We start from the raw sequence: 25,707 nt of genomic DNA on the forward strand, positions 1-25,707 counted from the left end.
GGAGGAATGTCCTAGTATGCCTCCCGGCCCCAGCCCTGGCTCCATGCCCAGACAGGCTGAAGAGGAGGAAGTATCTCCAGCCCCCAGCTCTGGCTCCATGCCCAGGCAAACGGAGCAACTAGACCCCTCCCCCTCCTCCACAGCATGTGAGCCTGAGGGAGGTCAATTGCCAACAGCTGCCGACTGGAATGACCCTCGCGTCAGAAGACTTGATAGGCGGAGGCAACAGAAGGAAGGGAGGGGCAGGCCTTAATGAGTGCTGAGTCATGGAGCCACACCCCATGGCCTATATAAAGGACCTGCTTTCTGGCAGTCTCTGAGTCAGGCAAAGTCTAAACATATCTTGCTGAAGTCAATTTCTGGTCTCCTGCCTGCCCTGAGGACTTTGCTAGGACTTTGGCAGAGCTGCAGAGGCACGCCTGATTCGGATTTCCCTGACCCGGCCGTCAGCGGAGGAGTGGGACACGACAGGATCACTGTTGGAAGGCTATTGCTGGAACCATGTACCGTACTTTTCGGAGTACGGATGCACTTTTCCTCCCCTCCCTCTAAAAGAGGGTGGGAAATGTTGGTGAGTTTTATACACTGAATACTGCCGTTTTTGGCCTCCCGAAACCCCGCCCTGCGCATTCCGTTTTCGCCAAAAACAATCCCCGTTTTTCGCAAAAATGGGATACACAGAGGCCCGCGGAGCGCTCCTGGGGGCCGGGGAGGGCAAAAACCGGACGCAAGGAGGCCAAACGCTATTTTTTTTTCTTGTTTTCCTCTTCGAAATCTGGGCGCGTCTTATACTCCGGTGCGTCTTATAGTCTGAAAAATATGATATGTCTGGTCTGATGAAAAGAAGGACCAGGGGAGACAGGATAGCAGTGTTCCAATATCTCAGGGGCTGCCCCAAAGAAGAGGGAGTCAAAGCACCTGAGGGCAGGACAAGAAGCAACGGGTGAAAACTAATCAAGGAGAGAAGCAACCTAGAACTAAGGAGAAATTTCCTGACGGTTAGAACAATTAATCGGTGGAACAACTTGCCACTAGAAGTTGTGAATGCTCCAACACTGGAAGTTTTTAAGGAGAGGTTGGATAACCATTTGTCTGAAATGGTGTAGGGCTGGATCACCCAGCCAAGTGACCCAAGTGATCCAAGGAATGAAACACGCAGAGGTCAGAGCTATAGCTAGGAACACCATTTGGGCCGCGGTGTGGCTCAGGCTGTAAGATAGCCTGTTATTAAACACAGCTGCCTGCAATTACTGCAGGTTCTAGTCCCACCAGGCCCAAGGTCGACTCAGCCTTCCATCCTTTATAAGGTAGGTAAAATGAGGACCCAGATTGTTGGGGGGGCAATAAGTTGACTTTGTATATAAATATACAAATAGAATGAGACTATTGCCTTATACAATGTAAGCCGCCCTGAGTCTTCGGAGAAGGGCGGGATATAAATGTAAATAAATAAATAAATAAATAAATAAACAATAGCTCCCCTTTTGGCTTTGCCATAGAGCAGAAGCAGACAAGAAGGGACAATTTGTTTAAAAAAACTTGGTATTTCCTGTTTAAATCTCATCCAATGGCCAATTTGCTCTAGTGGTTAAGGCGCCGGGCTAGAAACCAGGAGAAGGTGAATTCTAATCCCACCTTAGACACGAAATCCAGCTGGGCGACTTTGGGCCACTCACCAGGAGACAGTGAGTTTTAGTCCCGCTTTAGGCATGAAATCCAGCTGGCCGACTTTGGACGAATCACCAGGAGACGGTGAGTTCTAGTCCCGTTTTAGGCATGAAAGCCAGCTGGGCGACTTTGGGCCAATCACCAGGAGACAGTGAGTTCTAGTCCCGTTTTAGGCATGAAAGCCAGCTGGGTGACTTTGGGCCACTCACCAGGAGACAGTGAGTTCTAGTCCCGTTTTAGGCATGAAAGCCAGCTGGGCGACTTTGGGCCACTCACCAGGAGACAGTGAGTTCTAGTCCCGCTTTAGGCATGAAAGCCAGGTGGGCGACTTTGGGCCAATCAGCAGGAGACAGTGAGTTCTAGTCCCGTTTTAGGCATGAAATCCAGCTGGGCGACTTTGGGCCACTCACCAGGAGATGATGAGTTCTAGTCCCGTTTTAGGCATGAAAGCCAGCTGGGTGGTTTTGGGCCAATCAGCAGAAATCTGTGAGTTTTGGTCTTGTCGTAGACATGAAAGCCACCACCTGGGTGACTTTAGGCCAATCACCAGGTGACTGGGAGCTCTAGTACCGCCTTAGAGATTAAAACCAGGTGGGTGGCTTTGGATCCCTCCCTCTCTCTCCCCTCTCAGCTCAACCTACCTCACAGGGTTGTTCGTGGGAAAAAACAGGAGGAGGAAAGAAGTAATTAACCCAGGTTTGATTTTGATCTTAAATTGACACCATTTTTGAATGATCAAACTGCAATCGTATTTGTTAACTCTACTGTTCTATTTTAGCACCTTCTTCCTGTATTCAAACTTCAATAATTTTGCCAGCCATTGCAATTGTCCACCAAGACGTTTGAGGGGAGAGCACAAAATATATATTTGAAAAACAAGGAAACAAACAAACAAAAACAAACACACACACACCAACATGCTTTTCTGGAAAAAGTATCAAACGTGCATTTCTAAATAAGCTTGATCCCCAAGCAAACTCTTCGAGGGGTGGGGAGAATTTCCCCCAAAGAAAATCGGTATTTAATTGGTGGTATTGCAAATTCTGTCCCCAAATTCGACGCAGCCACAGAGGCTCGTGCAGAATTGACGTTCTTTGATCTAACGGGTGAAGAAAAGGGATGATTCGTGAAAACTTAAAGAAGAAAAAAAAATCACACACAAACACACACACACACCCCAACCAACCTATGCCTAGTTTTTCAATCTGGAGAATTGCGACCTATGGTTTCAACTGTTGTTTTATTATTGTCCTTCTCTTCTCCCCCTTTTCCCCCTAATTCCAGCATTTCAGAGATGAAAATGGAAGAGATTTTGTCAAACTTAACGAAAGATGACCGTTTCAAAGGAAACCCGGAGAGGTCTAAGGTCGGTTCCTTCTGATTTCATTTCAATTTCCTCATTTTTTCAAAAAAAAAAATATTGCAAGAGCAAAAGACGAGATAGTGACTTTTCATCCAATTTTACGACTTCCCCCCCTCCTCACGGTCGTTGAGCGGATCCCCGTTGTTAAGCGAAGCCCACCGTTGTTAAGCAAATCTGGTGGTCTTCCTTTGATTTTTTTTTCCTTGTCCCAAGCTGGCTGGGAAGGTCACAGATGAGCGATCACGTGACCCAGGGAGGCTGCTCCGGTCATGAATACCGATTTTGATCACATGACCGTGAGGACGCTTTTAATTGTCGCAATTGTGAGGATTTAGTCGTAGGTCACTTTTTTTTCCAGTGCTGTTGTAACTTTTGAACAGTTGCTAAACAAAAAAAAGAAACGACGTAGAGTCGCCTGCTTGTGCTGGGAGTTGGACTACATGGCCTCCAGGGTCCCTTCCAAGAAAAGAAAGGAAAGGAACGGAAAGGGAAAAAAAGAAAAGAAATTAGGAATGGAATGGAATGGAATGGAATGGAATGGAATGGAATGGAATGGAATAGAATAGAAAAGAAATTAGGAATGGAATGGAATAGAATAGAATAGATATTTGGAATGGAATGGAATAGAATAGAATAGAATAGAAATTAGGAATAGAATAGAATAGAATAGAAATTAGGAATGGAATGGAATGGAATGGAATAGAATAGAATAGAATAGAATAGAATAGAATAGAATAGAATAGAATAGATATATGGAATGGAATGGAATAGAACAGAATAGAAATTAGGAATGGAATGGAATGGAATGGAATAGAATAGAATAGAATAGAAATTAGGAATAGAATAGAATAGAATAGAAATTAGGAATGGAATGGAATGGAATGGAATAGAATAGAATAGAATAGAATAGAATAGAATAGAATAGATATATGGAATGGAATGGAATAGAACAGAATAGAAATTAGGAATGGAATGGAATAGAATAGAATAGAATAGAATAGAATAGAATAGAATAGAATAGAATAGAATAGAATAGAAATTAGGAATGGAATGGAATGGAATGGAATAGAATAGAATAGAAATTAGGAATGGAATGGAATGGAATAGAATAGAATAGAAATTAGGAATAGAATAGAATGGAATGGAATGGAATGGAATAGAATAGAATAGAATAGAATAGAATAGAATAGAATAGAATAGAATAGAATAGAATAGAATAGAATAGAATAGAATAGAATGAGGAATGGAATAGAATAGAATAGAATAGAATAGAATAGAATAGAATAGAATAGAATAGAATAGAATAGAATAGAATAGAATAGAATAGAATAGAATAGAATAGAATAGAAATTAGGAATGGAATGGAATAGAATAGAATAGAATAGAATAGAATAGAATAGAAATTAGGAATGGAATGGAATGGAATAGAATAGAATAGAATAGAATAGAAATTAGGAATGGAATGGAATGGAATAGAATAGATAGAACAGAACAGAACAGAATTCTTTATTGGCCAAGTGTGATTGGGCACACAAGGAATTTGTCTTTGCTGCATATGCTCTCAGGGTACAAAAAGAAAATAAAATAGAATACATTCATAAAGAATCATAAGATACAACACTTAGTGATAGTCATAAGATACTAGACGTTGCCCGTTTGCCAAAGTCTGGTGGGCCCCAAAGGCCTGAAAATTAGCTGGCTGGCTTGCGCATGTGCGCTCCATGTGCCACCTGTGGCACGGCCCTATACCCTTCCAGACAAATGCTAGTCACTTCTTGAAAGCCTCCAGCGATGAAGCACCCATAACCTCTGGAGGCAAGCGGTCCCACTGATTCATGGTTCTCCCTGTTAGGAAATGCCTCCTTTAATTCTGGGCTGGATCTCTCTCTTTGAATAAGTTTCCATTTGTTATGTCTTGTCCTCCCTTCAGGTGCTTTGGAGGACAGGTAGACACCCCTCCTCCCCCCACCCACCCCCTCTTCTCTGTGGCAGCCCCTCCAATTTTGGAATACGAGAATGCTTGAGCTGTCAAACTGGAATGGTTTTGTTTGCTTTGAAGCCACCAACCCAGGCTTGGGAGGTTAACCTTGATCTCTCCAAAATAAATTCCTAAAGGCAGGAAGCTGGAAGAGAGCCGAGAAGGGAAATCCTTTAGCCGGGGTGGGAAATGAAGTGCAGAAACGAGACAGGGAATTAGACGATTCCTGGTGTGTTTACTTTGTGGGCCCCTCCAGATTTCTCTTCTTCCCTGCAGGCCCGGCTGGGCTGTCATTTCTGTGCTCGGAAGCCCTGCTAGGACCATCCATCGCCTTAGGCGATGCAAGGGGGAGCCAGAGGAAAGCAGTAGAAAAGATCTCAGGATACTGAGAAACCTCTTTTCATTAGATGGGCCTCCAGGTGTGAAGCCGAAAATGTTGTAAAAAGCTTTTTTTCCCCTCTCATCTTTGCTCCCCCCATCCCCCGGATAACTCTGATAATACGAAGGCACGTGTTGTGACCCAGGCCCAAGTAGGTCGTATCAGACGCCATCAGTTCAAAAACAAACAGACTTTATTAGAACAGCTGAGAATTAAACTCCTCCTCAGCTTCGTCCAAACTAATTCAAAACAAATTCTTCCTAACACAACTCTTCACTCTTATCACCAACCTCGGTCTAATTAGGCAAACTGCCAAAGGCTTTTCTTGGCAAAAGTTCAAAAGCGGAAGACGCCGACAAGAAATAAATGCAGCAAAGACAAGGAGCAAGGCTATCAACGTTGTTTTCCGGCAAAGAGCCCAAACGCCGTTGCTGGTCTTTTAAGCCTTATGGGAGAGGCCAATCATCTCCTGGCCTTACTCCTGAGTCGTCCTCTTTGCTTGAGCCGCTCTTGCCTTCTGGCAGCTCTTCTCATGTGTGCATTAGGAACAGGCTCCTCGTGTTCCTCTGCCTCACTACTATCAGTCTCTGGAGTCTGCACATCACTCCCCGATGGCCCTGGCCCCATCTCTGCCTCCGACGCAGAGCCCTCATCCGGGCCTTCCCCAGCCTCCAGGACTGGCCCATGCTCTTCCTCAGCCTCATCGCTGGCGGACCACAACAGCACGGAGCAGGGGCTAGTGGGAATGTAGCTGGGTGGCCTTTTTCTGGTTTGAGCGTCGAAACGATGGTCTTTAACGAAGATGTGGGATGCAGAAGCGAAAAGCTCCGATCGAGTTGCGCCCTCTCCTTCTTTCCTCCTCCCCCTGTAGAAGATCCGGGCGTGTTGCTCCCAGGGTTCCCTCAAAGTTCGCCGACTTCATTGAACTTACTAGGTTCTCTGGTGGATCCTTCTTGAGAGTATTGGGGTGGAGGTGGGCTCCTGGTCTACCTGCGGAGGTTGAATGGATGGAGATGGGAAGAGGCGGAGGCGGAGGTAGAATCTCTGTCTTGGCCTGGGAATGTTCCAGGAGGCTTCGTCCTTTTATTTGTGACTTGTGACTGGAGAAGGGCTCAAAAAATGCCCAATCTCACCCATTATTTTTTCTTTAGCCCTTCAAGGAAAAGGAGGCAGTTGGTATCTTGACAGTGGACTTGTCTTTTTATTTCCTTCCTTCCTTCCTTCCTTCCTTCCTTCCTTCCTTCCTTCCTTCCTTCCTTCCTTCCTTCCTTCCTTCCTTCTCTTTCTTTCTCCCTTCATTTTTCTCCCTTCCTCTTTTCCTTTTTTTCTTCCATCCTTTCCTCCCTCCTTCCCCCTTCCTTCCTTCCTTCCTTCCATCAGGGGGGTTGGACTAGAAGATCTCCAAGGTCCCTTCCAACTCTGCTATTCTATTTTATTCTTTCTTTCTCCCTCCATTTTTCTTCCTTCCTTCCTTTTTTTTCTTCCATCTTTCCCTTCCTCCCTCCCTCCTTTTCTTTCTTTCTTTCTTTCTTCTTTCCTCTTCCTTCCCTTCCTTCCTTCCTTCCTTCCTTCCTTTCTTTCTTTCTTCCTTCCTTCTCTTTCTCCCTTCATTTTTCTTCCTTCCTTTCTTCCTTTTTTTCTTCCATCCTTTCCTCCCTCCTTCCTTCCTTTCTTCCTTTCTTCCTTCCTTTAGGGGCGGTTGGACTAGAAGACCTCCAAGGTCTCTTCCAACTCTGTTATTCTATTCTATTCTTTCTTTCTCCCTTCGTTTTTCTTCCTTCCTTTTTTTCTTCCATGTTTCCCTTCCTCCCTCCTTTCTCCCCTTCTTTCTTTCCTTCCTTCTCATTCTCTCTCTCTCTCTCTCTCTCTCTCTCTCTCTTTCTTCTTCTTCTTCTTTGTGGAGAAAGGAAGAAGCAATACCTCATTTTGAAACCTAAAAAGATACGGAGCTCAGGCCTGGGAGAAAGCGGATAGTGAGAAGTCCTTTGTAATATATTGCCATATTATTACTAAATCCCCAGACAGACTTGGCATAGCTCAAGTCACCTGTCACTTAAATTTGAGGTCCCTTTAATTTTCTCCCGGAATTCGCGCTGGGCTGTCTTTAAATTAAGTCCTTTATTGGAAGCCTGAAATCTTTCCTTGCTTCCCTGGTGCTGGCGTCTATTCTGAGCTCGGTTACAGAAAAGTATACAATAACTATCAGTGGGATTTGGAGAGGTGTTGAGGCTGTGTTTATTTAACACTCGGGGAGGGAATTTTCCAGTTTATTTGGTCCTCACTGCCCGCTTTCAATAATGCTTTGACAACCGGTCTGCCCTTCTCATTAATTTTAAACAGTTAAAATACGGGGAAGAGGAGGGGCAGGAAGGGGGGGAAAAAGTTTTTCATTATTAAAGTGCTTTACTTTTTAATAACAGAGGATTCTGGCCGTCAGGGGGGGGAAAGGGCAGCTTCGCTTAATTTCACATTCATATTAAAAAAAAAACAAACACACACGCACACACCGGGAAGGAAGGTGACACTATGTGCAACCAAACAGGACTTTAAAAAAAAGAAAGAAAAGAAGAAGAGAAAAGCTGGATTGACGAATGCCAGGAGGAAGGAAGGAGGTGTTGGGGGGGGGGGGAGGAATGATTTACTATTTTGCCCAGGCAGGTTTTTAAAAACTCAAGTTTTTAAAATATGATTTGTACATGGCTTTTCCTTTTAAAAAATGCAGAAGGGCTATGCGGAGCTATGTCGGGGTGACATTTTTACCTTCCTTACTTTTCTCCTGTGGTCCGTTTTTACCCTCCCTGAAGGAAATCAAAGGGACATTTCTTTTTCGCGCTGTCACAACAACCAGGCAGAGTAGTCCAGATGCAAGGGGGAAAAAAAGAAAGAAATGAATTGTTTGGTTTGGGCTTAACCAGAGGTGGGTTTCGGGTGGTTCTGACCAGTTCTGGCGAACCGGTAGCGGAAATTTTGAGTAGTTCGAAGAACCGGCAAATACCGCCTCTGGCTGGCCCCGCCTTCATCTATTCTCTGCCTCCCAAGTCCCAGCTGATCGAGATTTTGCAGTATCCTTCCCCTGGAGTGGGGTGGGAATGGAGATTTTGCATTATCCTTCCCCTGGAGTGGGGTGGGAATGGGGATTTTGCAGTACTCTTCCCCAGGAGTGGGGTGGGAATGGGGATTTTGCAGTATCCTTCCCCTGGAGTGGGGAGGGAATGGAGATTTTGCAATATCCTTCCCCATGGAATGGGGATTTTGCAGTATCCTTCCCATGGAGTGGGGAGGAAATGGAGATTTTGCAGTATCCTTCCCATGGAGTGGGGAGGGAATGGAGATTTTGCAATATCCTTCCCCATGGAATGGGGATTTTGTAGTATCCTTCCCCTGTAGTGGGGTGGGAATGGGGATTTTGCAGTATCCTTCCCCTGGAGTGGGGAGGGAATGGAGATTTTGCAGTATCCTTCCCCTGGAGTGGGGTGGGAATGGAGATTTTGCAGCATCCTTCCCTTGCCACGCCCACCAAGCCATGCCATGCCCACCAAGCCACACCCACAGAACCGGTAGTAAAGAAATTTGAAACCCACCACTGGGCTTAACGTAGTATGGGGATGCATCATAGTTTATCCATCACGGTTTTATTGTTTGCAAACGGTGTCCAAAGGTGGCTTGCAGCATCCTGCTCCACAAACCAAGATTCACACCAACTTTAAAGTGGGTTAAAGTCTGGATTTAGCTATTTGTGGGTTTTTGTAACGCTTTTCCAAAAAAACAACAACAACCACCTACAACTGTCTAGCACAAAGTACAGGTAGCCCAGTTCGTTTAGTGACCGTTCAAAGTTACAAAGGCATTGAACCGAGTGACCTATGGCCATTTTTCACTTTTAACGACCGTTGTAGCCTTCCCTCGTCATTACGTGGTTAAAATTCGGTCGTTTGACTACTGACTCATACTTACGACGGTCGCAGCGTATGTTTCGTTTAATAGTTCAACACAGTTTAATAATGATATACCATTAAATTATAATAGTATCTGTTTAATAGTCAGTAAAAAAAAAAAAATTAGAATTGAACCGTGAAACGGATTTCTGCAGCTGTTGGAAAAGCAGAGATACTTTGCATTACAAAACCCTCAGGAAATCAAGGGGATTTTAATTGTTAACAGAGGCCAAAAGGAAAGAGTTTTGTATTGCTTTAAAGCCAAATAAATAACACAAGAAATAGTTGTTACTGTTGCTATCTTAACAGCTTTGCTTTTAAGTTTTTTGTGTTTTTTTAATTATTATTTTTTATTTGCATTTGTATCCCGCCCTTCTCCGAAGACTCAGGGCGGCTTACACTATGTCAAGCAATAGTCTTCATCCATTTGTATATTATATACAAAGTCAACTTTTATTGCCCCCAACAATCTAGGTTCTCATTTTACCTACCTTATAAAGGACGGAAGGCTGAGTCAACCTTGGGCCTGGTGGGACTTGAACTTGCAAGTAATTGCAAGCAGCTGCTGTTAATAACAGACTGCATTAGTCTGTTGAGTTACCAGAGGCCCTTTGGATAAACTATTCATGTATTTGGATACTTCTATTGCTAGTGTGCTAACCAGGTATAAAGTAGGTTAGATGGCAGTGTTTTCTCTCATATGGACTAGAAACTTCCAACTCCATTATTCCGTAAACCGTACAATGAACAGTACATGTAGCCTAATGAAGAGAAGGACTCGGGTGCAGTCTTCCAGTATTTGTAGGGCTGCCGCAAAGAAGAGAGAGTCACCTTATTCTCCAAAGGCAGGACAAGAAGCAATGGATGGAAACTCATCAAGGGCCTCTGTGGCTCAGACTGGTAAGACAGTCTGTTATTAACAGCAGCTGCCTGCAGTTACTGCAGGTTCAAGCCCCACCAGGCCCAAGGTTGACTCAGCCTTCCATCCTTTATAAGGTAGGTAAAATGAGGACCCAGATTGTTGGGGGGGCAATAAGTTGACTTTGTATATAATATACAAATGGATGAAGACTATTGCTAACATAGTGTAAGCCGCCCTGAGTCTTCGGAGAAGGGCGGGATATAAATGCAAATTTAAAAAAAAAATGGATAGAAGCAACCTGGAACTAAGGAGAAATTTCCTGACAGTGAGAACAATGAATCAGTGGAACAACTTGCCTCCAGAAGTTGTGGATGCTCCAACACTAGAAGTTTTTAAGAAGAGGTTGGATAACCATTGGTTTAAGGTATAGGGTCTCCTGCTTGAGCAGAGGGTTGGACTAGAAGGCTGCCCCAAAGAAGAGGGAGTCGAGCTATTCTCCAAAGCACCTGAGGGTAGAACAAGAAGCAACGGGTGGAAACTAAGCAAGGAGAGAAGCAACCTAGAACTAAGGAGAAATTTCCTGACAGTGAGAACAATTAACCAGTGCAAAATGTCAGACATTCTCCGGAAGGTTTCAAGCAGAGATTGGATAACTCTTTGTCCAGAACGTTATAGGGTCTTCTGCACGAGCATAGGGATTGGACTAGAAGACCTTTGAGGTTCCTTCCAATTCTATGATTCTATGTTCCGACCACTTTCTTTTCCCGTTTCTGAGTTGCCAAAGAATAGAATAGAATAGAATTTTTTATTGGCCAAGTGTGATTGGACACACAAGGAATTTGTCTTGGTGCATCTGCTCTCAGTGTACATAAAAGAAAAGATACCTTCATCAAGGTACAACATTTACAACACAATTGATGGTCAATATATCAATATAAATCATAAGGATTGCCAGCAACAAGTTATAGTCATACAGTCATAAGTGGAAAGAGATTGGTGATGGGAACGATGAGAAGATTAATAGTAGTGCAGATTCAGTAAATAGTCTGACAGTGTTGAGGGAATTATTTGTTTAGCAGAGTGATGGCCTTCGGGGAAAAAACTGTCCTTGTGTCTAGTTGTTCCGGTGTGCAGTGCTCTATAGCGTCGTTTTGAGGGTAGGAGTTGAAACAGTTTATGTCCAGGATGCGAGGGATCTGTAAATATTTTCACGGCCCTCTTCTTGATTCGTGCAGTATACAGGTCCTCAGTGGAAGGCAAGTTGGTAGCAATTATTTTTTCTGCAGTTCTAATTATCCTCTGAAGTCTGTGTCTTTCTTGTTGGGTTGCAGAACCGAACCAGACAGTTATAGAGGTGCAGATGACAGACTCAATCATTCCTCTGTAGAATTGGATCAGCAGCTCCTTGACCTTTTAGAATCTTTTCTACTGATCCTCTGAGCTTAAAAAATAATAATTCCCCCCCCCCTTCTTCTTTCCGGTTCAGAAGAGCCTGCGGAGAGATGTCCAGGAAATACACCGAAGGGCTACCGTGATGCAGACTGAATTTGAAGATTTTGTTCACTCCGGTACCAAAACCACCCGATGGGCCAAAAAAGGTGAGGCGTTTGGCTTCCCTAACTTTCTGAGTTTTAAGGGAGACAAGCGGTACTTTTAAGTTGTTGTTCTTGTTTTTTTAAGTGCCTGATAGTCCTTAACGTATAGCCATTCGTTTAGCGACCATTCAGAGTTATGACGGTGCTGGACAAAGCGACTTATGACCCTTGCTGCATCCCCCGCTCCCCCCCGGTCATGTGATCAAAATTCGGTCACTTGGCAATCACTCGCATTTATGACGGTTGCACGACCCTCTGACAAGCAGAGTCAGTGGGGAGACCAGATTCGTTTAAGGACCACGTTATTGACTTGACCGCTGGTAGGTAGTCCTCTCTTTACGACCGCAACCGATCCCGGAATTTCTTCATACAAAGTATATTTGTATGGGCCTCTGTGGCTCAGACTGGTAAGACAGTCTGTTATTTATTTATTTATTTATTTATTTATTTATTTATTTATTTATTTATTTATTTATTTATTTTGTTTACATTTATACCCCGCCCTTCTCCGAAGACTCAGGGCGGCTTACAGTGTATAAGGCAATAGTCTCATTCTATTTGTATATTTTTACAAAGTCAACTTATTGCCCCCCAACAATCTGGGTCCTCATTTTACCTACCTTATAAAGGATGGAAGGCTGAGTCAACCTTGGGCCGGGCTTGAACCTGCAGTAATTGCAGGCTACTGTGTTCTTAATAACAGGCTTTACCAGCCTGAGCTATTCCGGCCCCTAATTTATTTATTTATTTTTTTTATTAGATTTTTATACCGCCCTTCTCCTGAAGGACTCAGGGCGGTGTACAGCCAAATAATAAAAAACTCACAATATACACATTAAAAACAAAACTAAAACCAAGCATATTACAAGAATGGCTGAAATTAAAACAATTTAAAACCCTAAAATTTATAAATAGACCCAATTAAAAATATTAATAAAACTTTTAAGCCAGTCCCGCTTGAATAAATAGGTGCGTTTTCAGCTCACGGCGAAAAGTCCGAAGATCAGGCACTTTGACGTAAACCTGCTTGCAATTACTGCAGGTTCAAGTCCCACCAGGCCCAAGGTTGACTCAGCCTTCCATCCTTTATAAGGTAGGTAAAATGAGGACCCAGATTGTTGGGGGGCAATAAAGTTGACTTTGTATATAATATACAAATAGAATGAAGACTATTGCTAACATAATGTAAGCCGCCCTGAGTCTTCGGAGAAGGGCGGGATGTAAATGCAAATAAAAAAAATTTAATTTGTTTTATCATCAAAGATAAAATACAAAACAGGAAAAAAACCAAACAAGCGTAGAAAAAAACACATCTGTCCAGCACTTACAAGAACAGCAACAAAAATTCGTGTACGGAAAAAAAAAAAGGGATCCAAATACCAAATAAGTTTAACGTTACGGAACTCACGACCGCAATTCAGCCCGAAATTTCCGTTGCTTAAGCGAGACAGTTGTTAAGTGAGTTTTCCCCCCCTCCCCCCGCATTTTACGGCCTTTCTTGCCACCCTTGCTAAACGAATCCCTGCGGTTGTTAAATTAGTCACACGGCCATTAAGTGAATCCAGCTTCCCCGTCGACTTCGCTCGTCGAAAGGGGACGGAACACTGAACGTCATAAATAGGAGCCATTGATCAAGCGTCCGGGCTTTCGATCCCATGACCATGGGGGAATCCTGGTCGCAAGTGTGAAAAACGGTCATAAGTCAAGGCTTTTTTTTCAGCGTTGGACACTCAACCAATGAGTTATAAGTCGAGAACTAGCGGAACTATATAGATACTCAAGAGATGATTTTAGCCAGTGAAAGAACTCGCTCCAAACCCAAAAACGTTTGAACTTCCGCCTCAAAAGAGTTTAGACGGGCACGCCGGAGCGAAAGGACACTCCCCCCCCGAGATATTTTGTGGCTTAACGAAGCAGGGCAGGAAGTGGCGTTTTTTCCCAGTGGAACGGAAGCATCGGGCGTCTCTGGCCAGCGAGACGTTGGCACCGGCGTTCGCGGGGTTGGGGGGAGTGGCCGGAAGAGGCTTCTCCGCTCCCCATATTGGCATCTGGAGTTTCTGCCATCGAGGCTCCCATAAACACAGATGGAATGGGGTCTCCCCTGCCAGCCCTTCAGGACCTCCACGGCTGCTGCGGGGCAGGATAACGGCCCCACCTTTTCCGATGAACACTTAAAAGGCCGCCTGTCGAGTCCGTGCCTTTCTCCCGTCCTCCTGGTTGTTGTTGTTGTTGTTGTTGTTTTGCAAAGCTGCCCCCCTCTCTCCCTCTCTTCTTCCCCCTCCCCTGTCCCTCTCTTTGCATGTGCGTCCCACCCATGCCCCCTTTTCCAGCTGGCATCCACCAGCCACCCTTCTCCAGCCCAGCCAAGAACGGTGAATAATTAACACAGCAGCTGGGCTCTGGGTGGATGGCAGAGAATCAAACGGAAACGGCGCCAAAGATTCGGCCGGCCGGCGTTTCTTCGGCTGTCCTTTCCCGAACCTCAGCCCGGCGGTCTTGACCGAGTCGGTGTTGATGACCGGTTGCGGATCGGGGTCTCCTTGGCAGAATTTTTAATCTGTGGTTGGTGAGATTTTGAGGCGGAGAAGGGAAAGGGAGAGAAGGAAAGAAAGAGAGGGAGAAAAAGATGGGAAGGAAGGAAGGAAGGAAGAAGAAAGAGAAAGAAAAGATGGATAGAAAAAGATTTTGAGGAGGGAAGGAAGGAAGGAAAGAGAGAAAGAAAGAAAGAAAGAAAGAAAGAAAGAAAGAAAGAAAAGATGGAAAGAAAAAGATTTTGTGGAGGGAAGGAAGGAAGGAAAGAGAAACAAAGAAGAAAGAAAGAAAAGAAAAGATGGATACAAAAAGATTTTGAGGAGGGAGGGAAGGAAGGAAAGAGAGAAAGAAAGAAAGAGAAAAGATGGATAGAAAAAGATTTTGAGGAGGGAGTGAAGGAAGAAAGGAAAGAGAGAAAGGAAAGAAAGAAAAGATGGATAGAAAAAGATTTTGTGGAGGGAGGGAAGAAAAGAGAGAGAGAAAGAAAGATGGATAGAAAAAAAATTTGAGGAGGGAGGGAAAGAAAGAAAGAAAGAAAAAAGATGGATAGAAAAAGATTCTAAGGAAAGAAGAAAGGGAAGGAAGGAAGGAAGGAAAGCTAGAACAAGATTCTGATGAAGAAGGAAGGAAGGAGAAAGAAAAGATAGAAAAAGATTCAGAAAGAAGGGAGAGAGAGAGAGAGAGAAAAGATGGATAGAAAAAGATTCTGACAGAGGACAGAACGAAGCCTTCCTTTTCTCCCAATCAATGTGGACTAGAAAACCTGCCTTTAGTGCTCTTTCAGTGGAAACAATGGCTGTTTTTATAACCTAGTCCTAAAAGCCAACAATACTTCAAAACCTTCCTTTCCCTTTTAATCACTGTGGACTAGAAACTTTCCACGGGGGAGCTGTTTCAGAGGTTCTGAGACCGGCACGTGTGCCCAAGACGTCACTCGGCTCCAAATACCTGAGCGGGCATCTTGAAACCCCATATTTTACCTTACCGGTGTCGCGTCCTCCCCCTCCCTCCTTTCTTCTCCCCTCCCCAAGCTAAAAAATGGAGGATAGGAAATGAGAGGGAGGGAGAGGGGGCCTGCCGCCCTTGGTTATTCCCTCATTGATTGGGAAATGGCGTTCGCTTTGCTTAGCAAACAGAGCTTTCGGAGATTCCCCAAGTTCTTCTGGAGACTGAGCCTGCTAAAATGACATTTTTATTACTGTTCGTAAACCACAATCTCCTGCCACACAGAGATTTTAGGCTTAAGCTCTGCGCAAATAAACCGGTGTTCTGACTCAGGAAGGAAGGGCAGAAAGAGGGGTGGGGAGGGGTTGGGAAGCCAGGGAGGGGGACAGCTGTGGTCAGCCTCAAGGGCTGGAGAAGGGTTAAAGCCCACCAAGGTGGTCCCTGAATTCTTGGGAGACAATTCAGGGTTTTCAGACGGTTTTAAGCCTTGGGGGGGGGGGTTTCCAGATTACTCGGTTGCAGAAGTGGGATAGAGGCAGTCTGGATGGATGGATGGATGGATAAATGATGATGGATGGATGGATAAAGAATGATGATGGATGGATGGAGAGAAAGAGAGAGAGAGAGAGATACATAGGTAGGTAGATGGTTGGATGGATGATAAAGAACTATGATAGATGGAGGGAGGGAAGGATGAGAGAGAGAGATACATAGATACATAGATAGGTAGATGGTTGGATGGATGATAACTAGAATAGATCAAGGGAGGGAAGGATGAGAGAGGGAGGAAGGGAGGGATGATAAAGATGATGGATGGATGGATGGAGAGAAAGAGAGATGGATGATAAAGAACTATGATAGATGGAGGGAGGGAAGGATGAGAGAGAGATACATAGATACATAGGTAGGTAGATGGTTGGATGGATGATAAAGAACTAGAATAGATTGAGGGAGGGAAGGATGAAAGAGAGAGAGATACATAAAGATGATGGATAGATGGATGGATAAAGAATGATGGATGGATGGATGGATGGAGAGAAAGAGAGAGAGATACATAGGTAGGTAGATGGTTGGATGGATGATAAAGAACTATGATGGAGGGAGGGAGGGAAGGATGAGAGAGAGGGAGGGAGGGAGGGATGATAAAGATGATGAATGGATGGATGGATGGGATGATAAAGAATGATGATAAATGGAGGGAGGGAGGGAAGATAGTTTGATAGATAGATAGATAGATAGATAGATAGATAGATAGATAGATAGATAGATAGATAGATAGATAGATACAGAGAGAGATGGAGGGAGGGAGGGACGATAAAGATGGATGGATGGATGGATGGATGGATAGATGGATGATAAAGAACGATGACAGATGGAGGGAGGGATGATATAAATAGACGGACGGACGGATGGACGAAGGGAGGGAGGGATGTTAGAGAGAGAGAGAGATGGAGGGAGGGATGATAAAGATGTGAGAGAGAGAGATGACAAAGATGATAGATGGACAGATAGGACAGACAGACAGACAGATCATAGAATCATAAGACCAGAAGGGACCTCGGAGGATTTCTAGTCCAACCCCTCCCCTGCTCGGGCAAGAGAGACCATAGACCATTCCAGACAAATGGTTGTCCAATCACTTCTTGAACCCTTCCAGCGATGGAGCCACCCACAACTTCTGAAGGAAAGCCATTCCACTGATTAATTGTTCTCACGGTCAGGAAATTTCTCCTAAGTTCTAAGTTGCTTCTCTCCTTTGAACAAGAAGCCATCTTTACCTTTCCAGCCTGCCCTGGTAGATGCCCGGGGAGACTGGATCCTGGTTTCCCTCAGTTTGGGGGTGCCCGAAGGTGCCCGTCAGATTGGATTTTCTCGGTCTTTTTTATTTTTCCCTTCTTCGTCTTGAAAACGTTTCGCTTCTCATCCATGGAGCTTCCTCAGTTCTGACTGTCAAAACTGAAAAAGCTTCTTGGATGAGAAGCGAAATGTCTTTAAGAAGAAGAAGAAAAAAAACTTAAGTCTTTTTGAACCTGGATGGTTGACCATCCCCGTGGATATTTTCGCAAGACTGGAATGTCTTCATTGGCCCCTCTTGTCTTGCAGCCCTGCAGTCCTTCATCCGCTCGTATGCCACCTATCCCGCCAACCTCAAGCCCATCTTTCACATCCGGGCTCTGCATTTGGGTCACGTGGCCAAGAGTTTTGGGCTCCGCGACGCTCCTGGGAACCTCGGCGCCGTCGCTGGAGCCCCTTGGCAGGGAAGGAAACAGAAAAGGTACAATGCAAAATAATTTGGTTTCTTCGATTTTACCTTATCTATTTACATTCAATTTTTATAAATGCCCCTCGACCAGTGGTGAAATCTGAACCGGTTCGCTGGCTGTGCACCATGCACCAAATGAGAGATGCTTGCACACAACGCATGCCAAAAGGACACATGGGGTAAGTAGAACAATGCGCGGGGGCAGGGTGATCAGCTGTGCGATCTTTTTTTTTTTTTTTACCTTTTAAAAGCATTTTTTATCACCTATTCAGCCGAAGAGGTTGTAAAAAAAAGGCTTTTAAAAGTAAAAAAAAAGGTTTTGAAGCTCAGGCAGCTCAACTGTGAACTTCAGAGCCTTTTTTTTTAACCTTTTAAAAGCATTTTTTAATAATCTATTCAGCTGAATAGGTTGTAAAAAATGCTTTTAAAAGGTAAAAAAACGGCTCTGAAGATCAGGCAGCTCAGCTGTGATCTTCAGAGCCTTTTTTTACTTTTTAAAAGCATTTTTTACAACTTATTCGGCCAAATAAATTGTAAAAAAATACTTTTAACAGTAAAAACACGGCTCTGAATATCAGGCAGCTCAGCTGTGATCTTCAGAGCCTTTTTTACCTTTTAAAAGCATTTTTTAGTCGAATAGGTTGTAAAAAAATGCTTTTAAAAGGTTAAAAAAAGGCTCTGAAGATCAGGCAGCTCAGCTGTGATCTTCAGAGCCTTTTTTTACCTTTTAAAAAGCATTTTTACAACCTATTTGGTCTAATAGGTTGTAAAAAAATACTTTTAACAGTAAAAAAAAGGCTCTGAAAATCAGGCAGCTCAGCTGTGCTCTTCAGCCTTTTTTTACCTTTTAAAAAGCATTTTTACAACCTATTTGGTCTAATAGGTTGTAAAAAAATACTTTTAACAGTAAAAAAAAGGCTCTGAAAATCAGGCAGCTCAGCTGTGCTCTTCAGAGCCTTTTTTTACCTTTTAAAAGCATTTTTACAACCTATTTGGTCTAATAGGTTGTAAAAAAATACTTTCAACAGTAAAAAAAAAGGCTCTGATGATCGCGTGGCTCAGCTGGGATTGTCAGAGCCTTTTTTTTAACCTTTTAAAAGCATTTTTAACGGGTGGGCATGGGTGAGGAGGCAGAGATTTTTGCTACCGGTTCTCCGAACCACCGGCTGCCATCGCTACCGTATCAACTGATCCGGTCCGAACCGGGAGCATTTCACCCCTGCCTTCGACTCATTATCCAGTCATTCTATCTGGCTTTAACCAGGTCATAACATAAACGACCTAAAACCACGGAAAAAAAGATTTCAAAAAAAATACGAAAACCTCAGGCCTCAAAAGTTCCAACCTTTACAATTTACCTCGATGACGCGATCAAATATTAAAAGAGTCAAGACAATAAGTGCTTGGAGGGATTTCTGTCCCCCCCCGACCCCGCACAACGCCGCCGCCCCTCCTAGACCTGAGGGTTCCACAAAGACAGCCCCCACCCCTTAATCCAAACTCCCCCCTTTTTATTTCTTGACAAGGAGCAGAAAAAGAGGTGGGGGCTGACAATTCTGTCTCTTTGAACCAAATTAAGTGAGATGGGGTGTGTGCGTGCGGAGAGGGATGTTGGAGACGGGATGGTGGTGGGGGGAGGTCTCTGGCCATTGTCCTCTTCCCTCTCCAGAACCCGCTAGGGACCCCCGTGTTTTTTTGGGGGCGGTTGACCCTCGCCAGCAGATGGGCAGCACGACAAGCGGGGGTGGGTGGGAATTAAAAGAGCTTTATTGAGTGAATAGTAGCCTGATTAGCCGATAAAGAACATGTACGATGGGATGGGGGCTGCCTTTGAAGTCTCGGCGGCCCAGCGGGAAACGGGCTTGACTGACACCAAAAGTCTCTTCGGATTACAGCCACACAATGTTTTTCTCTGTTCCTGCAAGCTTGTTATTCTCTTAAATTCCCTTTCTCTACACCCACAAGGGTGCTGGGAGAAAAGCAGGGGACACCGATACCCCAAACGCCCTTGTTCCTACCCCTGTAGGAGAATAAAGCTTTCTCGCTTTCTTTTCCAGAAATCCCGTCTTGGGGTCTTCCCTTTTCGGCTGAGCCTCTAAACGCTTCCCTTTCCAATAAGTAACATTCCACGCCTTTAAAAAGAAATAACATTTTATAAGCGTAATATAGTCAGTCGCTTTAGAGGCCACGCTCGGAATATCGCATCCAGCGGTGGTCACCACGATACCCCCCAAAAAAGATGTTGAGACTCTAAGAAAGAGGGAGAGGTCAGAATGACAGAGTTGAGGGGGACCTTGGAGGTCCTCTAGTCCAACCCCCTGCTTGAGCAGGACACCCTATCCCATTCCAGACAAATGGTGGTTCAATCTCTCCTTAAAAAAACCTCCAGCGTTAAGAGCACCCACAGCGCCTGGAGGCAAAACTCTTCGATGCTCTCAGAGCTTGGTTGTTTTCTTGCCGACGTTTCATTACCAAACTAGGTAACATCATCAGTGTGTCTAGAAAGAGTGTAGAGCAGTGGTGAAATGTAAAATTTGTTATGGAAACTAATCGAGGAGAGATCCAACCTAGAATTTTCTTGACAGTGAGAACAACTAACCAGCGGAACTCCTTGCCTCCAGAAGTTGTGGGTGCTCCATCACTGGAGTCTTTCAAGAAGGGGACTGGACAGCCGTTTGTCTGGAATGGGATAGAATCTCCCGCCTGAGCATGGGGTTGGACTAGAAGACCTCCAAGGTCCCTTCCAACCCTCTTAATTCTAACCTGGTCAACCATGATCACCTTTTTTTCCAACTGGCAGCCCAGACTGAAGCTGAAACTTCTTCTCCCGCCAAGCAGTTGCCAGTGGCTCATTGGCTCAGGAGCGGGTGGGCTGCCAATTTTCTCGTGGCATTTACGGGGCCTTATTATCACTTAATTAGAGGCAGGGAGAACTGGAATCCTTCCCAGGAGGAGGAGGAGGAGGAGGAGGATGATGATGATAATAATAATAATAATAATAATAATAATAATAATAATAATAATAATAATAATAATAATAATAATAGGAGGAGGAGGATAATAATAAGAAGAGGGGGAGGAGGATGATAAGAAGAAGAAGAGGAAGAGGAGGAGGAGGAGGAGGATAATAACAATAACAATAACAATAACAATAATAATAATAATAATAGGAGGAGGAGGAGGAGGAGGATAATAATAAGAAGAGGGGGAGGAGGAGGATGATAATAAGAAGAAGAAGAGGAGGAGGAGGAGGAGGAGGAGGAGGAGGATAAGAAGAGGAGGAGGAGGAGGAGGATAATAAGAAGAGGGGGAGGAGGAGGATGATAAGAAGAAGAGGAGGAGGAGGAGGAGGAGGAGGAGGAGGAGGAGGAGGATAAGAAGAGGAGGAGGAGGAGGAGGATAAGAAGAAGAAGAAGAGGAGGAGGAGGATAAGAAGAAGAAGAAGGAGGAGGAGGATGATAAGAAGAAGAGGAGGAGGAGGAGGAGAATAATAAGAAGAAGAAAAAGAAGAAGAAGAGGAGGAGGAGGATAATAATAATAAGAAGAAGAAGAGGAGGAAGAAGAAGGAGAGGAGGAGGAGGAGGAGGAGGAGGAGGAAGAAGGAGAAGAAGAAGAAGAAGAAGAAATAATCACGAAATATTGCGACCTGGCCATCAAAACTACACAGCTATGGATGAAACATGTCACAGGGATGCCCATTGTCATCGTGGCACTTGGTACCATGTCCAAGAATTTTATAACGTACATCAATAAATTGCAGCTTCCGGCAATAACACCAGCGGAACTGCAAAAAAATGCGCTACTTGGAACATCGTACATCTTAAGACGGTACTTGGTTGATACCTGGGATGCTGGCAGCAACCTGTATCAACCATTAGCACCAGTCAGTGGTATTTGTGATGCCTTTTTGAATGTTCGGTTGACTGAGTTTCATGTTTAATGAATAAAGTAAATAATAATAATAATATCATCTCTTTTATTCATTAAAGATGAAACTCAGTCAACTGATCATTTAACAATGTGTCACAAATAGCATTATTATTATTTACAAATAGCATTATTATTATTATTTATTATTATTATTTTGCTCTGTTCAGCAACCAGACCGATGCTGTTCGACAGAAAACTCACTCTTTCCCCCATTTTTTTTTTAAAAATAAAAATCGTCGACACTGGTCTCCGGTTGAAAATTTAGGATTTTTTTAGTCTTTTGAATCGGTTGGGATCTGAATGGTACAGTTAGTCCTCGACTTACGACCACAGTTGAGCCCTGAATTTCTGTTAATAAGCAAGACATTTCTTAAGTGAGTTTTGCCCTGTTTTACGACCTTTCTTGCCACCGTTGTTAAATTGTCACCGTTGTTAAGTCACAACGGCCATTAAGTGAATCCAGCTTCTCTGTTGGCTTTGCTTGTCAGACGGTCGCAAAAGGGGATCCCGTGAGCCCCCAGAACACCGGGACGGTCATAAATTCGAGTCCAGTTGCCAAGCTTCCAAATGGAAATCACTTGACTGTGAGGATGCCGCAACGGTCGTTAAGTGTGGAAAAAAATGGCCCTTAAAAATGGTCCAGTGGCATTGTAACACTGAATGGTCAGTAAATGAAAGGTTGTAAGTCGAGAACTACCTCTAAAAAATGGGACCGGCCAAATAAAAACTTTGGTTGGACTTTTTAGAGATCGTATGTGAGGGTTTGGAAAAGGGAAAAAAATAAAGGCTTTTTCTCCAGGAAACCTCAACCTTAAAATCTTATTTGTTTTTTATTTCTCACTTGTCTCTCTCTCTTCTTCTCTCTTTTTGTCCAGGCGTGACCCTCTCAAGACGGCTCAAGTCATACCTCGTCTCCATGTTGCCTTTGAATATTCTAGTGGTTTGGACCCCTCGGCTTCGAAGGGCAAGAGGAAGAAACGGCTGAGAAACCGAGGGGAACTAAATTCTCCCAGCTGATCTGGGAATTCTCCGTGCCTTTTGGACGGGATTGGAAAAGAGCTGGAAGACACAATCTCAGGAATGTCCCCTTTCCGTTCTAGGAGAGGAAACCATGTTCCACCGGGAATACATACCCTCTTCCTTCCTGATCTAGAAAAGAAGACCAACCAGCGGAACTCCTTGCCTCCAGAAGTTGTGGGTGCTCCATCACTGGAGTCTTTCAAGAAGGGGACTGGACAGCCGTTTGTCTGGAATGGGATAGAATCTCCCGCCTGAGCATGGGGTTGGACTAGAAGACCTCCAAGGTCCCTTCCAACCCTCTTAATTCTAACCTGGTCAACGATGATCACCTTTTTTTCCAACTGGCAGCCCAGACTGAAGCTGAAACTTCTTCTCCCGCCAAGCAGTTGCCAGTGGCTCATTGGCTCAGGAGCAGGTGGGCTGCCAATTTTCTCGTGGCATTTACGGGGCCTTAATATCACTTAATTAGAGGCAGGGAGAACTGGAATCCTTCCCAGGAGGAGGAGGAGGAGGAGGAGAAGAAGAAGAAGAAGAAGAAGAAGAAGAAGAGGAAGAAGAAGAAGAAGAAGAAGAAGAAGAAGAAGAAGAAGAAGAGGAGGAGGAGGAGGAGGAGAAGGAGAAGAAGAGGAGGAGGAGAAGGAGGAGAAAAAGAAGAAAAAGAAGAAGAGGAAGAAGAGGAAGAAGAAGAAGAAAGAAGGAGAAGAAGAAGAAAGGAGGAGGAGGAGGAGAAGGAGGAGGAGGAGGAGGAGAAAAAGAAGAAAAAGAGGAGAAGGAGGAAAAGGAAGAGGAAGAAGAAGAAGAAGAAGAAGAAGAAGAGGAGGAAGAGGAGGAGAAGGAGAAGAAGAGGAGGAGGAGGAGGAGGAGGAGGAGGAGGAGGAGGAGGATAAGAAGAGGAGGAGGAGGAGGAGGATAAGAAGAAGAAGAAGAAGAGGTGGAGGAGGATAAGAAGAAGAAGAAGAAGGAGGAGGAAGAAGAAGGAGAAGAAGAAAGGAGGAGGAGAAGAAGAAGAAGAAGAAGAGAAAGAAGAGGAGGAGGAGGATAATAATAAGAAGAAGAAGAAGAGGAGGAAGAAGAAGGAGAGGAGGAGGAGGAGGAGGAAGAAGGAGAAGAAGAAGAAGAAGAAATAATCACGAAATATTGCGACTGGCCATCAAAACTACACAGCTATGGATGAAACATGTCACAGGGATGCCCATTGTCATCAGGGCACTTGGTACCATGTCCAAGAATTTTATAACGTACATCAATAAATTGCAGCTTCCGGCAATAACACCAGCGGAACTGCAAAAAACTGTGCTACTCGGAACATCGTACATCTTAAGACGGTACTTGGTTGATACCTAGGATGCTGGCAGCAACCTGTATCAAACATCAGCGCTAGTCAATGGTATTTGTGATGCCTTTTTGAATGTTCGGTTGACTGAGTTTCATGTTTAATGAATAAAGTAAATAATAATAATAATATCATCTCTTTTATTCATTAAACATGAAACTCAAGTCAACTGATCATTTAACAATGCGTCACAAATAGCATTATTATTATTTACAAATAGCATTATTATTATTATTATTTATTATTATTATTTTGCTCTGTTCAGCAACCAGACCGATGCTGTTCGACAGAAAACTCACTCTTTCCCCCATTTTTTTTTTAAAAATAAAAATCGTCGACACTGGTCTCCGGTTGAAAATTTAGGATTTTTTTAGTCTTTTGAATCGGTTGGGATCTGAATGGTACAGTTAGTCCTCGACTTACGACCACAGTTGAGCCCTGAATTTCTGTTACTAAGCAAGACATTTCTTAAGTGAGTTTTGCCCCGTTTTACGGGAAATTTTCACTGTTGTTAAGTCACAACGGCCATTAAGTGAATCCAGCTTCTCTGTTGGCTTTGCTTGTCAGACGGTCGCAAAAGGGGATCCCGTGACCCCCCCCAGAACACCGGGACGGTCATAAATTCGAGTCCAGTTGCCAAGCTTCCAAATGGAAATCACTTGACTGTGAGGATGCCGCAACGGTCGTTAAGTGTGAAAAAAAAACGGCCCTTAAAAACGGTCCAGTGGCATTGTAACACTGAATGGTCAGTAAATGAAAGGTTGTAAGTCGAGAACTACCTCTAAAAAATGGGACCGGCCAAATAAAAACTTTGGTTGGACTTTTTAGAGATCGTATGTGAGGGTTTGGAAAAGGGAAAAAAATAAAGGCTTTTTCTCCAGGAAACCTCAACCTTAAAATCTTATTTGTTTTTTATTTCTCACTTGTCTCTCTCTCTTCTTCTCTCTTTTTGTCCAGGCATGACCCTCTCAAGACGGCTCAAGTCATACCTCGTCTCCATGTTGCCTTTGAATATTCTAGTGGTTTGGACCCCTCGGCTTCGAAGGGCAAGAGGAAGAAACGGCTGAGAAACCGAGGGGAACTAAATTCTCCCAGCTGATCTGAGAATTCTCCGTGCCTTTTCGACGGGATTGGAAAAGAGCTGGAAGACACAATCTCAGGAATGTCCCCTTTCCGTTCTAGGAGAGGAAACCATGTTCCACCGGGAATACATACCCTCTTCCTTCCTGATCTAGAAAAGAAGACCAACCAGGATCGACCACGGACGTCCCCTTCCTCCCTGATCTAGAAGAAAAAAACTAGCCAGTTTCAAGCAAAAATTTCCTTCCCTGATCTAGAAAAGAAGATCGACCATGAACGTCTCCTTCCTCCCTGATCTAGAAGATAAAACTAGCCAGTTTCAAGCAGAAATGTCCCTTCCTGATCTAGAAAAGAAGACTAACCAGGATCAACCATGAAAGTCCCCTTCCTCTATGATCTAGAAGAAAACACTAGCCAGTTTCAAGCAAAAATGTCTCTTCCTGATCTAGAAAAGAAGATCGACCACGAATGTCTCCTTCCTCCCTGATCTAGAAGAAAAAACTAGCCAGTTTCAAGCAAAAATGTCCCTCCCCTGATCTAGAAAAGAAGACCAACCAAAATCGACCACAAACGTCCCATTTCTTCCTGATCTAGAAGAATGGAACCACCATGTTCAAACTGAATGTCTCCTTCCTCCCTGTTCTAGAAGTAAAAAAACTCCCTTCTTGGTCTAGAAGAGAAGAGAAAACCAACCAGGTTCAACCAGAAACATCCCCTCCCCTCCCTTCCTGATCTGGAAGAGGAGAATGACCCAGTTCAACCAGGAACGTTCTCTTCCTCCCTGAGCTAGAAGGAAAAAAACCCAACCAGATTCCACCGGGGTT

At 44.1% G+C, this 25,707-nt stretch overlaps 1 protein-coding gene across 2 annotated transcripts in view; it reads left to right on the forward strand.

Moving 5' to 3' along the window:
- Window positions 1–25,480, forward strand: part of DDX31 (DEAD-box helicase 31) — a 58,258-nt gene extending 32,778 nt beyond the window's left edge. The window contains exons 17-20 of one of the 2 annotated variants that reach the window (XM_058159458.1): window positions 2,953–3,034; window positions 11,672–11,783; window positions 17,361–17,532; window positions 24,761–25,480. In XM_058159458.1, coding sequence (XP_058015441.1) covers window positions 2,953–3,034; window positions 11,672–11,783; window positions 17,361–17,532; window positions 24,761–24,902 — 508 coding nt within the window. In that variant the 3' untranslated portion in view covers window positions 24,903–25,480. Of the gene's footprint in view, window positions 1–2,952; window positions 3,035–11,671; window positions 11,784–17,360; window positions 17,533–22,325; window positions 22,615–24,760 lie in introns of those variants that run through there. The other variant, XM_058159457.1, reaches the window with a different exon arrangement.
- The last annotated feature ends 227 nt before the right edge of the window (window positions 25,481–25,707 follow it).

Source organism: Ahaetulla prasina, chromosome 16 (genome assembly GCF_028640845.1).
Source record: "Ahaetulla prasina isolate Xishuangbanna chromosome 16, ASM2864084v1, whole genome shotgun sequence".
Taxonomy (NCBI): domain Eukaryota; kingdom Metazoa; phylum Chordata; class Lepidosauria; order Squamata; family Colubridae; genus Ahaetulla; species Ahaetulla prasina.